General features: G+C 41.3%; 1 protein-coding gene across 2 annotated transcripts; it reads right to left on the bottom strand.

Moving 5' to 3' along the window:
- Positions 1–372: 372 nt before the first annotated feature.
- LOC141008146 (protein mono-ADP-ribosyltransferase PARP12) lies at positions 373–15,602 on the bottom strand. Of its 2 annotated transcripts, none has more exons than XM_073480387.1 (12): positions 15,246–15,602; positions 13,832–13,967; positions 11,540–12,563; positions 11,390–11,440; positions 11,161–11,287; positions 10,173–10,338; positions 7,265–7,385; positions 7,089–7,185; positions 6,910–6,988; positions 3,054–3,184; positions 2,537–2,688; positions 373–2,051 (listed from the first exon to the last, which is right to left on the bottom strand). In XM_073480387.1, the coding sequence occupies exons 1-12, from the start codon at positions 15,524–15,526 to the stop codon at positions 1,375–1,377; spliced, it is 3,042 nt and encodes a 1,013-aa protein (XP_073336488.1). In that variant the 5' UTR covers positions 15,527–15,602; the 3' UTR covers positions 373–1,374. The 2 variants fall into 2 exon arrangements, with proteins under 2 accessions (XP_073336488.1, XP_073336489.1); XM_073480388.1 differs by having other exon boundaries at positions 1,274–2,051; positions 10,173–10,335; positions 15,246–15,601.
- Between the last annotated feature and the right edge of the window lie 11 nt (positions 15,603–15,613).

The following is a 15,613-nucleotide window of genomic DNA, read 5'->3' as shown; positions in this document are numbered from 1 at the left end:
AAATCAATGGAATGTGGAATGATTTAATAAAAAAAGGGAGTGTGAGTGGAGTGAAATCTCATCTTAACATGCAAACATATTCACATTCATGCTGCAGTTTGTCAGGAAACAACAGGAGGCGGTTGCTGGTGTGTGTGTGTGTGTTGAGGGGAGAGCGGGGGGTGATTTGCAGCCTAATGTCTAATGTCACAGGAAGCACCGGCAGCCATATTGATCATTTTTCATGTCCTGCCTCATTTCACTAAGAGGCCCAACCCGACTGCTGGTGGCGTTTTCAATTCACTTATGAGACAGCCGGAGAGCTGCAGCTCCAACAGTAACAAACAGGGCCGCATAACACAAACTGGGAAATAACACAGAGTTAACAGTGAACAAGAGTAATAGATTTATTTTCAATGCACAGAATAGTGTTTGCAAACGGTACAACACTTTGGAAAATGGAAGTACTATTAGTGACAGTGGAATATAAAGCAAAAGAATCACTCAACACCAAATCTGCAAGTGGTGCTTTAGACAATCAATAACCGTTCACCCTAAACACACATTACAAAACCTCATTTACATTTTCTAAACAAAGATATTCATTTTACAGCCTATTTTTGGACACAGGAGTTTGTCGCCCTCCACTTGTCGGGGAGGGTAAAAAATGATTATTCCTGAGCAAATTTCTAAACAAATTAATTTCACATGTATTCCTGTTGATTTCCATAAACCACACTGTTTAAGTGCACTTCATGAATGTGTTATTATGCACATTTTTCATTTGTGCGCACTAAAAACAAACCCTTGAAATTATTAAGAAGAAAGAAAGAAAAAAAGAAAGTTGTGTATTGGTGAATTGAGTCGGTGTACTGATAGAAACTAAATGTGACACAGAGAAATGTCAACAGATTTAGTGCATAAGTCATGACGTCCGCTGAAGCTTCTGCTCCACTGGAGACACTCATCGATGAAACAAACCGTAATGTCAATATTGCATCATGTTCTTCGGTAATGCAAAGCGCCACCAACAGTTTGTCTCCATTTACTCATCTCTTAATATTCCCATAGCAGTAGTGGAAAAACACACACATTCATTTACATTTTCTTTTACAATTTTCTGGAAATTTCTTTAAAATTTGCATTTAATGTGGGTAAAAACTTGGCGATTGTGAACGTCTACTTGACTATTTTCAATACTGCGATTAAGAATTTTCGTATAATGTCGTCTTTCACTCTGTGACAGTCACAATGCCGTGTGCTGCATGAAAGACACTTTGAATATACTAAATAACAATCATTCATTGCCAAAGTTACCCAAAACATTCTGCGTAAGTGCAATTGAGCATCTTTAAATGTCATTATCCATTAACTGCCCTCACTTCAGCTCTGACCCTAAGCAATGACACAAGTTTTATTTGGTTTCGGGGTTGGTGAGGAAGGTGGGGAAGAGGACCATGCACTGGATTGATATGAGGATGTGCTGGGTCGGTGTGGGGATGTGCTTGGTCGGTATGAAGATGTGCTGGGTTGATATGAGGACGTGCTGGGTTGATATGAGGATGTGCTGGATGGATGTGAGATTGTGTTGGGTTGGTATGAGTATGGGTTGGGTTGGTATGAGTATGGGTTGGGTTGATATGAGGATGTGCTGGGTTGATATGAGGATGTGCTGGGTCGGTATGCGGATGTGCTGGGTGGATACACAGAAACAGTGGGTCGAGGAGCTGGTTTCGGTGCCGGTGCCGGTTTTGGTGCCGGTGCCGGTTTTGGTGCCGGTGCCGACGCAGCACCATATAAGGCAACGAGCGGGTGCGCGGTCTTGTACTGCAGCAGGTACTCGGGGTAGATCTGGTGCCTCTCAAACACAACATAGATGGAAGGATTCATAACGTCGTCAACGCAGCTGTCATAGAAGTTTATGTCCCCGCCGTCCTTAGAGGGAGGCCGAACGTAGTTGGAGGAGCCCTTGGTGTAGTGTCCCACCAGCAGCCGCGCGATGAACATGGATTTGACATCAGAGTCACCGGTGTAGCTGTGGGAGTATTTGGCATCCCGGGCAAAATAACTACCTGGATTTGGACACAGAGATATTTAAAATTTAAAATGTCAGAGATGCTAGGGGCTGCATATAAGGAGCATGTCATGATTGATTAGACTGCAAATTATTTTCTTGAATAAAAAAAACATTTGTTCGGGTCTATAAAACTATGAAAAATATTTTTTCACAAACATTATATTAAAGGTCACATTAAGAACATTTGTATCTAGACAAATCGATATTGCGACAATATTGCAGGGATGACTGTTGACTTACTTTCACAAAACACAAACACAATGAGATTTTTGAAAAATAATGATCAGTAATGTGGATATAATGACTGTGGATTAAGATTAGTATTAGAACATGTAGAAATCTGGTAAATTAAGAAAATTAAATACTTTATGCAGCCTTTAAAATCAGGAAACGGTTACACGATACACAATAATAGTCTCATATCAGGAAAACGACAAATCGCTATCTCAAACCGGCAGACTGAACAGTTCTTCAGCTCACCTTTGCCGAAAGCGGTCCCGTGAGTTCCGCAGATTCTCCAGTCAAAGTTGGTGTGGCTGATGACGTCCACGTATTTATTGTCGGTGCCGTGGAAGAGTTGCTTTTCTGTCACGTGGCGCCCGCCGTTGTTGTCCTTCATCTGCATTTTCTGCCTTTATTTGGCAAAAAGTAACGAGAGAACTTAAATGGAGCTGAAACATTTAGGATCACGTGACAACGTTAAGTGAGACTAACGTTTGCTGAACAGTCAATTGTAAAATGTAGCAAAAGAAGGAATAGAAAAAACTCACAAAGTCAGTGAACTGGCTCAGTAATATCTATCTAAACTTTTCTGACATTAGCCACTGTAAGCTACATGCTGCAGCGACCCAATCCCTCAGCAACAGTGCATTTTACGCTTTACATTTTTAAAAAGGAAGAATATTTGTTGTTTAAAAGGTTATGTAGTCTCACTGAGTAGACATGATAACTTAGCCTAGAAAACATTAAACACACAGCCAGTCAGATGGATACGTACAGCTGAAAGCGATCCCAGAGAGTTTTGTTCTGAATCCTCTCGATCCCGACAATGTCGAACCCGATCATGGTTTTACAGAAAAGAGCTTCGATCTCCTTAAACTCATCTGAGGAGCGCTGGAGCGACACTCGCTGAAAGACACATAGCAAAGAGAGAGAAAAATTACTTTCACCATTGCAGAAAGTGTTAATTCTACGATTATCCGACACAATTCCCTCCAATAACCAATTTCTTGGCTACTGCAAAGATCTGCACACGAGAATAACGTATTATCGCCTTTAAAATGACAAAACCAACAGTTAGCAGCAACGTTATCACTAATTTGAGGTTGTATTTCTGGCCATGTGCTGAATCTCAGTCCAATATTTAGTCTTTTAGCTCTGTTTTTGGTACAGCTTCCAGTTATCTTCACTTCTATCATGAATATGTATGTATAAATCATAAAAAAGGTCAAGAAGTCACATAATTAAAGGTGGGAGCAGTGTTTTCTGAGGGAGAGACGAGCTCCTGTTGACGCTTTCTCCTTTAAATTCACAGTGCAGTTTATCGTTTCAGTGCACAGATGTCATTTTGGACGATAGGGTTTATGTTAAACTGTAAAATATCCCGCCTTTGTTACTTACCTTTGTCACAAGTTTAAGGGATTATTGCAAAAATACTTTCCAATTGGCTTTAGTTTTTGGTCTCTAACAACACCTGAAGGAAACACAGCCTGTGGGTTAGGGTTCTTTGCTGCATGTACTAAAATCACTAAACCACTTTCACATTGGCACATTGTCATCTGATACATTGTTAAAGATGTTAAAGAAATTGCAGCTTTAATTTTTTAAGGGATTAAACTGTTTCCAGTGTAGGAAGTGGGGGGAAAAGAGCACCACTGAACATTAGTCTGGCACTCAGCTAACTCGCATCACTGCTAGTCGAACATATTAAAGGCAACATCTGTATTGAAAATAGCAAAAGAAGATCAAACCTTCTTGCATTTTTTAGTTTGAATGCATTACAAGCCATTTTCCAGAGCAAACCAAATTGTTTTTAGTTGCAAAGCATCTCATTGAACAAGGAACTGCCTCAGCCAAAGAGCGTTGCAACTGCTTGTTTTGAGTATCTGTAAACAAGTGACTGCGGTTGTAAATTCTTTGGATCACAGGGTAGGGCCAGCTCGACTGGAAGTGCAGGTGGATGACGTCAGCCAGGTTTCAGGTTTACATCAGTAACACTGTGTGTCCTTGTCAGGGTTGTAAAGTGTTTTTCATTCCTGTGGCTGTCATTTCTTTCCACTTCAGCATTAAGCCAGCTGTATTTTACATTTTGAATTATTGTGAAAAACACAACTCATTTTTATCCAGCGTTACTCAAAGTGGAGAAAATGGCATCTTTGTAGGGGCATGTTCTTTAGCAGCAAATAACTACACGTGTTGTGTTGTATGTGTGACTCAGTGGACAGTGTGACTCATTGACAGTGTTGGGTAACGTTACTTTTAAAGGTAACTCATTACGTTACAAGATTGCTGCCATTAAAAAGTAATTTGTTTTACTTAAGAGTTACCAAAAATTACGGTAAAACCACTTTGCGACTCGTTGCACATGCCGGTTATGTTGTCCAAACGGCGTGTAGCCAACTGTACATGAACCTTTGAATGTATTGGCTCTACCATCATTTTGTAGCCTTCTTTACAGCCCACAATCAGTAACTCTGCAACCTGATAATAGGAATGACAGATGCAGTATAACATTTACAGCTCTTTATTTAGCTAATAATCTGTCAGCGAACTGGGCAGAGGCATACAGCTGTTTGAAAACAATGAAAACAATACAACACAGGCTCTTTTAGCCTAATATATGACGTTTAAAACTGCAACTAATGACCCCGTAAACTATGAGTGCTTACATAGAAACAATAAAAGCACAAATACAATGAAAGTTTTTTTTTTCTTCTTCAAAACACATTCCTACACACAAACTATAAGTGCATTTAAACTTTTCAAATAGGGCTGGGGCGACGCGTCGACGTTATCGATTACCTCGACGCAAAAAATACGTCGACGCAAAAACTGTACGTCGATGCGTCGTCCAACCAAAACAAAAAATGGCGGCAGCGAGTAGCAGCAGCAGCAACGCCAGTGAGTCAGCTGACGCTGAACTCAGCAAAAAAAGAACACGTATTTCGAAGGTATGGGACTATTTTACAGTAAAAGCGAGCGACTCTGTTGTTTGTCGGCTTTGTAAAACGGAAATGGCCTATCATAAAAGCACGACGGCTATGCACCAGCACCTCAAAAGGCGGCATCCAGGAGCAGCTTGAAAAAACACAGTAAGTTTTAAGTAACTTTTTTTTCTTTTCTTGTTTGTTTTGTTGTACATATTATATTACGCAATGAGACGTCACATTTTAATACCGTATTATAACATTAAACATCATAACGTACCCTTTGTTAAATGCTACCTCTGGCATCAGATTGCACTACTGTATTCATTACTTGAATTTTATTTGGAATTTGTAATTAAGAGCAATAAAAATGTATTGGAATTAAGAAATTTGTGTTTTTTCATTGAGATACATAAATTAGCATATGTAAATTGCTATATAGGTCAAATTATGGGGAAATAATCGCTAATCGAATCGAATCGAAATTGAATCGAATCGAATTGAAAAATTAATCGTTAGATTAATCGATGCATGGAAAAAATATTTGCTAGATTAATCGATTACAAAAATAATCGTTTTGCCCAGCCCTATTTTCAAACACACAGGCGCTTCCTCTTGGGGGTAAGGACAAGACTAAAAAGCCTTTCCATGGGGGCACTGGATGGCAGCAGTTTTTTCCAGTAATGGATTTGGAATTGAAATACAGAACTAACACGTTACGTTACTCGTTACAAAAAAAAGTAATCCACGTACATTACGGATTACTAACAAGTTACCCCCAACACTGCTCAATGATGGTTTTTCTATTGTTTTTTGACAACAATGAAGCTCTGTGGCACAGAGGATTGAGATATATGAGGCTTTCACAATTCACACTTCTCTTCACAGGATTTGTTGACAATAGTAAACGTCAATCAATTCAATATATTATTCTTTTATAAAAGCTTCATTATTGTTGGTTTAACTGTTAGGCATAGTAGCTGCGCCACCACTGGTACTACACAGCATACTTTGTAATAGGGTTGGCCATAATATGGATATTATAATGTTAATGTGATGTGAGACTATATTTGTCTTAAATTTTGGTTATTGTTATATCTTTATTTGTAGGTGACAGGTTTTAAAACAGTCCACTGGTCTAGCATTGCTCTCCTGTAACACTGTTCGACTCATTATGGACAGTTTAAGGGCAGAAATATCGCCTTTTTTAATCCACACATTATTCTTCCTTTTCAAAACCTGCTGCCTACATTACCCACAATGCAAGTTGTCCACTGAGTGACATCACTGGAGGCAATTTATCAGCTTAGAAAGTGACAGAAGCCTGAACAATAAACTTTTACTGGCTTTTGGTAAAGGGACTTGCTGGCGGTATTCCAGAGACACACTTTCATTTCTTGTTAGTACAGGACACAACATTCACTGACGGCAAGACCAGCATCAACATTCATTTATGGTGTTTATATAATTACAACAATACACAGTCTAAAATGTCTGCATGTCTTATTTGTATGTAAATATTGCAAACTTTATTGTGTTGATTTTTCCTCTTTTGTCAGTAAATCACACCCAGACAGGACAAGCAAAAAGAAAATGTGCAGCTAAACTACCACCTTGCTTGTTTTGCTAAAATCTTCAATAGAATGTACATTTACACAACTTCTAATCCTGGTCATGAGTGTCAGCTGAATCTGTGGAGGCGGATACCTTGTATCCTATCTGAGGGATCTGTGTCTTGTCCCACTGATCTGGTACGGCGGTGATATTTACTCTACCAAGAGGCCTTCTGTGGTCAGAAAGAAAATCAGGGTTAGTTTTACTGTGAGGTAGTTTGAAGAAGCGTTTCTTATACGTGGGATCAACGTAGTATATTCAGGATGTCGTACCTCACTTTCCTCGCTTGAACATCAGCCGCAGAAGCAAACCGGGGTCGTCTTTTCACAACCCTCTTCGTGCCATATTGCTTGTTTGTTTGTATCATGTCTGAGGAGAAAAAAAAACATCATTAGAATATCGCTTTCATTTTTGTAAACACGACATCAACTGCATAATCTTTGTTTACCCTGGAAACTCAGTGAATATGACTGTGAACCGGCAGTGAACTCCACCACATCTTTGTCGTTGTCCAGGAACTTCTGCTCCAGTTTGGCGCTGTCCATGTCTGCTTGTTTGTGTTTACCATCCTGCCACACAACACAGAGAAGTCTGTTTTAGCTCAACAAGATTCTGCAATGGTAGACGACCAATCAGGAGCCAGTTGTTATAGTACACAAAGACACTACTGCCAACAGAAAATGTAAATATTAACAGTAAATGTGCATTTCAGGCAAATTATTGTTTACTGCAAATACAGTTGACTTCAGCACAATATCTAACATTAGTGTTTTCAAAAAAAAGTTAGAGGATAAGACCAACTGCAGCTGCTCAGAGCCGAACAGCTCTGGAGGAGAGAGTCGGGTGCGGAGCCAGATCGACCGGAGGAATAAACACCCAGAGTCACATAACCTAACTTTTGGAATTAAAAAGTAGATTTATCTAAACTTCCATTCATCAACCTGACTGCAGCAGACATCTGCTGAGGTGACCTCCATTGTCGGGCGAGCTGGAGGAGAAATGTACTTTACTTCACGAACGTAACATAACAGAGAGGAGAGGCGAGAAGAAGAGAGAGAACCAGAGTCTATGGTGAGTGTTGAGTTTAGTCAGAGCTGACCTGAATTTAAACACACAGACACGCACCATTGAGGAGTGCCCTTGCTTGCTATCTAACGGCTAATGTACAGTAAAGTCATCTGGGCTGTAAGAAATAATGTTTCTATTGATGTTTTTTGAATGAAGCTTCTAATGGCTTCTGGTAACAACATAAGTAATTTACTATTATAGTATTAGAGCTAACACATGTTTTGTTATTGTAGTTAGCAGGGATCCAGAGTAACATTTTTTACCACCATCCCAGAGCGGTCGTTGTTAGTTAAAATTAGCATTAGCATTAAACATACTTTTACTTCCAAACTGTACCCAGTGACTCTATTTACTGTAAACTTACTGTGTTGTCACATTAAACTGCAGTTCACTGTTTGATGCTTCATGTTCCTCTGAACAGAAACTCTTAGTCCTGCTGTGTTTAGCTGTTAGCTGAGTTAGCTCTATTAGCTCTGTTAGATGCAAGCTACTCTGGTGCCCACCAGCTGCTAAAAGCCTACAGCTTACTAGGTTTTTTCCTTCCCATTTCAACACAGATTTGTTGTTTACAATGTAGGAAAAGAATAGGGTGCATCCACTTCAAGGGTGATTTTACTGCATCCTTTTGGATTTTATTTATTTTTTGTAGGTCTCTCACTGAGTAGCCAGCCCCGTGATAGTAACAGCATGAGAAAACAAGCTCAGTTGTAGTCAGCGCTCAGATCAGATTTCATTTGCTCATCATACATAAATACATACATTAAAAAAAAACATTTTTTGTCCCAAACACATTTGTTTTTGTCGTCCCTGAAATGACAGGAGCCCGTTAGTCTCGAGGCTGTCTGTATCTATGTGTACTGTTGCTCACAGCTCACTTAAGAAGTAACATTTAATTATTAATTGATAAATTCATTTATACTCAGATATTTAGTTTATTTTGGTGACTAAATGTCTCATTTCCCAGAGTGTATGAGAGTTTGAACTATTGAAACGTGATCAATGTGAGTATATTTCATCATAATTTCGTGGAGATCAGAGATATACCAGAGACTTAGTGTCTCTTACTATAATTTTCAGGCTGTATGCTTCTCTGGATCTCTGAAATCTGTAGCTTCCAGTCAGCTAATGTTCTTTTTGGACGTGTAAACCTGGAGGACAGCAGATAAACTGATGAGAAGGGCTCAGCTTTGAAAGTTGGAGAATTGATCAGCTTTGGCTGAGGGGGCCTTAAGAACTTTATTTCTTAATTCATCAATCTAATATGAGCGTGACAAATTCAAATTTATTCAATCTGACTACAATCTTGGCTGCTGCTAATCTCTCTCCTCTGAAATGCTACCACACAGTCTGTACACACAGCTCAGGCAGTGTGGCAGCCTCTCTCTCTCTTTTGATTTTTTTGTGCGGCTGTAGAGCCGTACAAAATAAGATTAAAACCTAAATGATGTGCATGAGTAGCAGCATCAAAAACAAAATACAGCAGGGACAAAACGAAACGTCTGCCGTAGACATAAAACAGCATATAAGAGTTTCAGAGTTATGTAAACGTGTAGTCGTCAGTTCAGCGCAGGTTTACTAAACCACGTGTGGGAGAGATGAAGTGGGAACTTCAGTCGTGTTGTGATTTGAGTTTTTACATTTCTGCTCCTTTAAAAGGCAGAGTCTGAGACCACTCATTGCCACGACAGCTGTCAGAGTCCTCCACAGCCTCAGATAGCGGAGGATTGCATCAGACGGCCAATATCACGTTATAAATTCCACTCCTGAGCAAAGCAGCCACTTCTTTCTTATCATGTGCAAAATGTATTAGAGTCAGTTTGCTACAGTGAGTTGTTGTCACTACAGCAGCATTTAAGGTTGTGGTGCGGCTACAAAACATCACTGGAATAAAAAGGTACAGTGGCCATTTTTAGGCCGAATCAGCTCCACTGACTTCACTTGCAGAGGCATGTTGTCAGTGTGCATATCTTCAATGAAACTGTTGGCTGCTGCTGTATTTTCATGCTGCTCCACCACTATCTATAAGGAACCGTTTCAGTGTTTCAACAAGTGAAACTCTGTCACTTACTCAGCCTTACAAAGGTCAGATAATATGCATTTGATTGATTGCAATCTGCAGTGTTGCAATCTGCAGTGTTGCAGATATCCTGTTGGGCTACCAGGACATCTCGATTTCAAGAGATTTACAACAAGGCAAGACATAACTAACATCATGAAAAACAGCAAATATCTCCAAATTTAATGAAGAAAAATACAAGATACTCTTAAACACATTACAAGTTACTCACAGCTGAAGCGTATATGTTCCACTTCCCAAACTCATCCTCCCAGTACCAAAGCCACTCAGTGGTGTGGATGAAGGTTGGCTCAAGCAAAGAGTTGAGGGTAGAGAGTCGTCGGACTTTGTTCGGGCCACAGGTCATCGTGTCAAAATGCACTTGTGGGCTGCTGCTACTAAAGACAGAAGAATAAGTAAACATTATTTCAAACAATTATAGTCATTTTTAAAAGACAGTAGTCTATCGTGTTACACCAATGCATTCGCCAATATGTTTATTTACTTTATTGCAGAGACTTAAACAAGAACATTGGTGCCACTCTGAAAACTATATGCAAATATGGCAAATATAACGAAGAGGCTAGCAGCTGGTTAGCTTTATGGGCGCAGAGTCTCCTCAGTTTGCCTGGCAACCGCGTTTATATGGATCCCACTGCTTTTCCTGCCAAGACCCGCCTTACTCTGCTCGGTTGACTGGTTGCCTTTGTTGGTTGGGTTGGTTAGGTTTAGGAATGAGAACTGAGATTAGTGAAGGTAAAAATACCAGGGTAAGCTTATCAAATATAGAGTAGGGGGAAGGAAATGGATACTACCGATAAGAGGCAGAGTAGTCTCCAGACGGTCACTGCACCCAGCTTGTCTGCTAACCCTAACCCTGTTTGCAGTTTTTATGCTAAGCTAAGCCAACCGGCTGCTGAATGCAGCTTCATATTTACCATACAGACGTGACAGTGTTATCAATCTTCTCATCTGACTCATCTAAAGTCAAGAAATGAAGAGTTCTTAAAATTTAGTTACAGAGATATTTTATCATTCTGATGGTGTCTATGATGTTTCAAAGGTGTTTCCCCTTTATTAGTTGGGAGAAGGCAGACCAAACTGGAGGATTGGGTTTGCTGTAGATGTAAGACTGACCGACCTTGAGATGGTTGAGGTGAAGAGCAACATTAATTCAGACCTACAGAACTACAATCCCACTGAATGTCAGTAGAGAGTACCTGTATGTTTTTGAAGGATCACAGTAGTCCTTCTCAATCGTCTCGTTATCAGGCATGGCGGTCCACTGGTCATTCTCTCTGACCTCCCATCTGTACGGCATCTTGTCATGAGCTTTAAAGCATCGATCTGGGAGCACGTTGGTCACAAAACAAGTTTAACGTCACCGAATTAAACTGATGTAACGATCGCTTCAAAGAACACAAAATAAGTGTTGTCACTGGTACTCACCCTCATGTATACAGTGTCCTTTGATGAAGAACATGCATATCTCAGTTTTATCTAAAAGAGACAAACAAAAAGTGTTGTATTGTATCACATGTCACACAGTTCTTTCAGAGAACACTTTTAACAAAAGCTTTTGCAGCTGGTGGAGTTTACCTCTGACAGGCCTTCGCCTTTCTCCTCTGTTCGGCCCATCATCACAGTTTCCCTCGTCATTGACAGCAGCAGTGATGTCGCCAGTGGAATGGGTTCGTTGCAGCGGTTGATGGTTACCCCTATTGGCCACGCTGCCGACGGTACCACCTCTACCTCTGACAAATGTCAAGGTTTTATTTGGATTTGGTATTTGTTTGGCGTTCTGACCATCGACGCTGCTTGCATCAGTGCTGTAGGCAGCAGCAGCAGAGATGTCACTGGTGAGGGAATTTAGCTGCTGCTGCCGAAGAGTTAAGGCATCGATGGCAGCAAGGAGGTCATTAGTGGAATGGGTTCCATGCAGCTGTTGATGGTTGCCCCTGTTACCACTGTTGCCACGGTTATTCTGGCGTCTTGTTCTTTTTCTTTTGTGACCATCGACGCTGCTCGTGTCAGTGTCGCTGGCAGCTGCAGAGATGTCACTGGTGGAGGAATTCAGCTTCTGCTGGTCACCGTCAAGTAGTCCATCTTCAGTATAAAGATCAAAGTCGTCGATGTCAACAAGGAGGTCACTGTTGGAACAGGTTGGCACCTCCTGTTGACCGTGGCCCTGGTTTCCTCTGTTACCTCTGTTGCCCCGCTTTCCCCTGTTGCCTCTGTTACCTCTGTTGCCCCAGTTTCCCCTGTTGCCTCTGTTGCCTCCGGTGCCCCTGTTGCCTCCGGTGCCTCTGTTGCCCCTGTTGCCTCCGTTGCCCCTGTTGCCTCTATTGCCCTGGCAACCACCTCGCTGTTGAAGGCTGTCCCTGTAGTTAGAGTACCTCAAAGCCACTATATTTGCATAAACTGACCTCAAGGAGCGAATGAGGTCGTCAGGCACGCCTTTCTCCTGCAGAATTTGTAATGGCTGTGCCGCATTAAAGTCATGGGTCCTGAGGCAGCTGCAGTCACGGTTCAGGTACCTCTCACAGATGTGCAGTCTCTTGCAATCATAACCAGCTTTACAATTGCCGAACTCCCCCGCTCCATTGTTGTAATCATGACATACCTAGTAAAGAGAGAAAAAAATACAATCAAGGAAAGCAAGAAACAAGGAAAAAGAAATTAGACATTGCAGCTGTGATGCTGAACAGCTCATTTAAGATAATAATTACACATTACGCAGCTAAATCTTTGTGTTGATCAGAACTTCTTGTACTCCAAAGAACTCAACGGTTCTTCTGGGGTTAGGTGATTGGACGACTATAACGGTGACTGGCCAAGGCTGGTTGTTTTTTTTTGCTAAGTTAATGGTCTGCCTCAAAAGAACAAGTGAAAGCTGCTGTTCAGCAAAAGACTCAGCTCAACTCTCAGCGAGCAGGGTTGTGTGTGTTCTGACTTATGCCAATTTTGAAGACAAATCCCTTAGAGACTGCATTTGCATGAAAATACCAAACCTTCCACACTTCAAAAGTAGCCAAATTCCGCAGGAAAAACAACAGACTTGGGCTACTAAGTATTTTCTTACAAATGCGGTCTTGACTCTGGTGTTTGCCCCGAAAAGCGGCCCAGGTCGGAACACACACATGCGATGTGTCTTTACTCTCCACCTGCCGACGCCCCGCCTTTCATTCCTAACTCTGCTAGTTACTGAAGAAAATAATAGCCAACATGTACATCCTCTCACTTGCCTAATGTAATAACATTGTCACTTGACATGGTCCAAAAAGGGCAACTCAATTCCTTTCTTTGTGCTGCTGTGAACAACAAGAGGTAGAGAGGGCGTGGGGGCGAGGGAGGGGGAGACGTGGCTGACAAGCCGGTTTGTTTTGGTCTAGCATGTTGGTGCTGAACTGCGACCATGAGTGGAGCTCAATGTGGCATTTGGGAACTTTAAAGCCAGAATACTTTCAGATCTTACTCTGCGAATTAAAGAATTACTTTGGGCGTACAGGAGTTTGTGATTGTTGGCAGAGCGGAAAGATGGTTTTGGTGACTTTAATTTTGTGTTTTATAATAAGTAAACAGTTAGCAATTAAGCTTGTCTTAGTTTTCTCAAGGGGGAGAAACTTAAATTCAGGGTTACTGTTCAATTTTCCTGTTTAACAAGGAAAATAGGTGGAAGAATATTACCTTTCTTGACGTTTTTTTGTGGATTAATTTTGTATACCCCCACACAAAATATTAGCAATTGCTGGTTGTTAGGCTGGTGCCTCTTTGTACCCTTCCTTGTGCGGACACAACAGATGTTAGTCCCGATCCACTCTGCGAGCAATCAAACAATATGATTTTAAAAAAACTCCTCTGGATGTATCATCTGTGTTCAGTCTTACTTACAGATGGCAGCAGCCTGTCGTCGCTCTGCAGCAGCAGCGTGCACAGCTCCGTCCTGCTCAGACTCTCCAGCCCGTGATCTCCCAGAACCGTCTGATTGGGATCAGAGTCCAGCTCGTGGGAGAAGGTACATCCTCTCCTGTCATCAAAGAACACAACGCACGTAGTTCAGCCATGAGTTTGATTCGTAATGAACAGTTGCTCAGGAAAAGAATAAACTCCTGTATGATCAAATATAAGTAGCAGTTACAAAGAGGTACCGGAGTGGAGTACTCGACTTATACAACACTGACCTACAGTAAAATGCTGACAGGGATAAAAGGTCACCATTTCACCAGAGTTGTGAAACACGACTAAGAATATATCCAACTCGTTTTTTATTGTCTGACTACTTTCTTGCTGACAGTTATGGAAAGAAATGATAACCATTGCCTGTGTTTTATGGGAAATATGTGGCTAAAATCAGCAGCTGGTTAGCTTAACTTAGCATAAAGACAGAAAACAGGCGCCTTCACTTCCCTAAAAGACACAGTGCAGTAAATAGAAACTGTGTAACATATTGAACGGTTATAATGCTTTGTTTTTTGTTTATTTTTTGCTTTATGCGTGGATTTTATTACCAGAAGCTGCCAGGAACTCAGAAAATAAGCTACCTAAAAATGACTTACTTAGTTACTGTGCACAGAAAATAAGTCCGGCACTTTGAATTAGTAGAAAACCAAACTTTATTGCTGTTAATTTTTGAATTTTAATTTAATGTAATTTATCAAAACTTTAAATGCGGCACAGGTATGATGCGTCATCTGTTATCTTTAAACAGAGTCAAGCTAACCGTTTCCCTGCTACCCTTCTTTGAGCTAAGCTAGCCAAGTGGTCAGCTAGCTTCATATTTACCCAACTCTCTGGCAAAATCCCTGAGCGGTTTCCCCAGAAATGTCAAACCATTCCATAAATATCATGATTCTGACTTTGAAGTCACCTATAAACCTGTGCAATATTGGCTTTACACGGTGTCCAATTAGCCTGCCAGCTGTGCAATGTCTGTGTTTGTCCTGGTTACGCCAAAGCCAAAAATGAATGCCATCTGGCAAGCCTCGGACGTTGGTAACAAGTACATGAACGCACCACTTTTAAGACAGGTAGCACCTTAAACGCAACAGCATTACGTTTCACCAGCACACTGAGGCCAACCTGCGACAATTCGTTCGTTATTGAAGCTTTAAGCAGCTTTAATCAAAAGGAAAGGGAAATAATGATAAATTTGAATTTCAAACAATAAATGTTCCTTAAAAACAACAACTGAGATGCCTCTTAATGAGTCACAGGCCTTATACCTACGTGCACAAGCACACAGACCGGTCCAGGGCTTCATGACTCAGGACTTCTTTGACCTCACACTTGAAGCAAACATATTTACCTCTGTAGACTGAACCGACAGGATCCGCTGAAGAGGAAGTTTTTACACAGGTGCAGGCCCTCGCATGACCCCGGACAGTCCCTGGCTCTGCACAGTCTCAGTCTGGTCCGGGCCACCACCTTCGGCTGCCCGAAGGGACAGCAAGAGGCGAACTTGTCTGTGTTGCAGAGGATATCCGACACGTTTGCTGAATCACCCACACCGAGATTAAACATGAGAAAGTCCGTGTTCACTGCTCCTTGATTGGAGCAGATGAACTTCAGTATGTCTGACTCCATCATGTTGACGCTCTAACCGTGTTTCCTGCCTCCAACGAGCAGGACGGCGAGTCAGCAACTGCTCGGCGAGCTGCTCACTTCTCTGGAGGA

The sequence above is a fragment of the Pagrus major genome, chromosome 14, assembly GCF_040436345.1.
Source record: "Pagrus major chromosome 14, Pma_NU_1.0".
Lineage (NCBI taxonomy): Eukaryota > Metazoa > Chordata > Actinopteri > Spariformes > Sparidae > Pagrus > Pagrus major.
This window is presented reverse-complemented; position numbering and strand designations above follow the sequence as displayed.

Excerpts from the sequence above, each read along its gene's own strand:
- LOC141008146 (XM_073480387.1), bottom strand. The coding sequence starts at position 15,526 with ATGATGGAGTCAGACATACTGAAGTTCATCTGCTCCAATCAAGGAGCA. Across the intron at positions 12,564-13,831 it reads ACGACAGGCTGCTGCCATCT|GTATGTCATGATTACAACAA; the intron begins GTAAGTAAGACT and ends TCTCTTTACTAG. Across the intron at positions 11,441-11,539 it reads AAGGCGAAGGCCTGTCAGAG|ATAAAACTGAGATATGCATG; the intron begins GTAAACTCCACC and ends TGTCTCTTTTAG.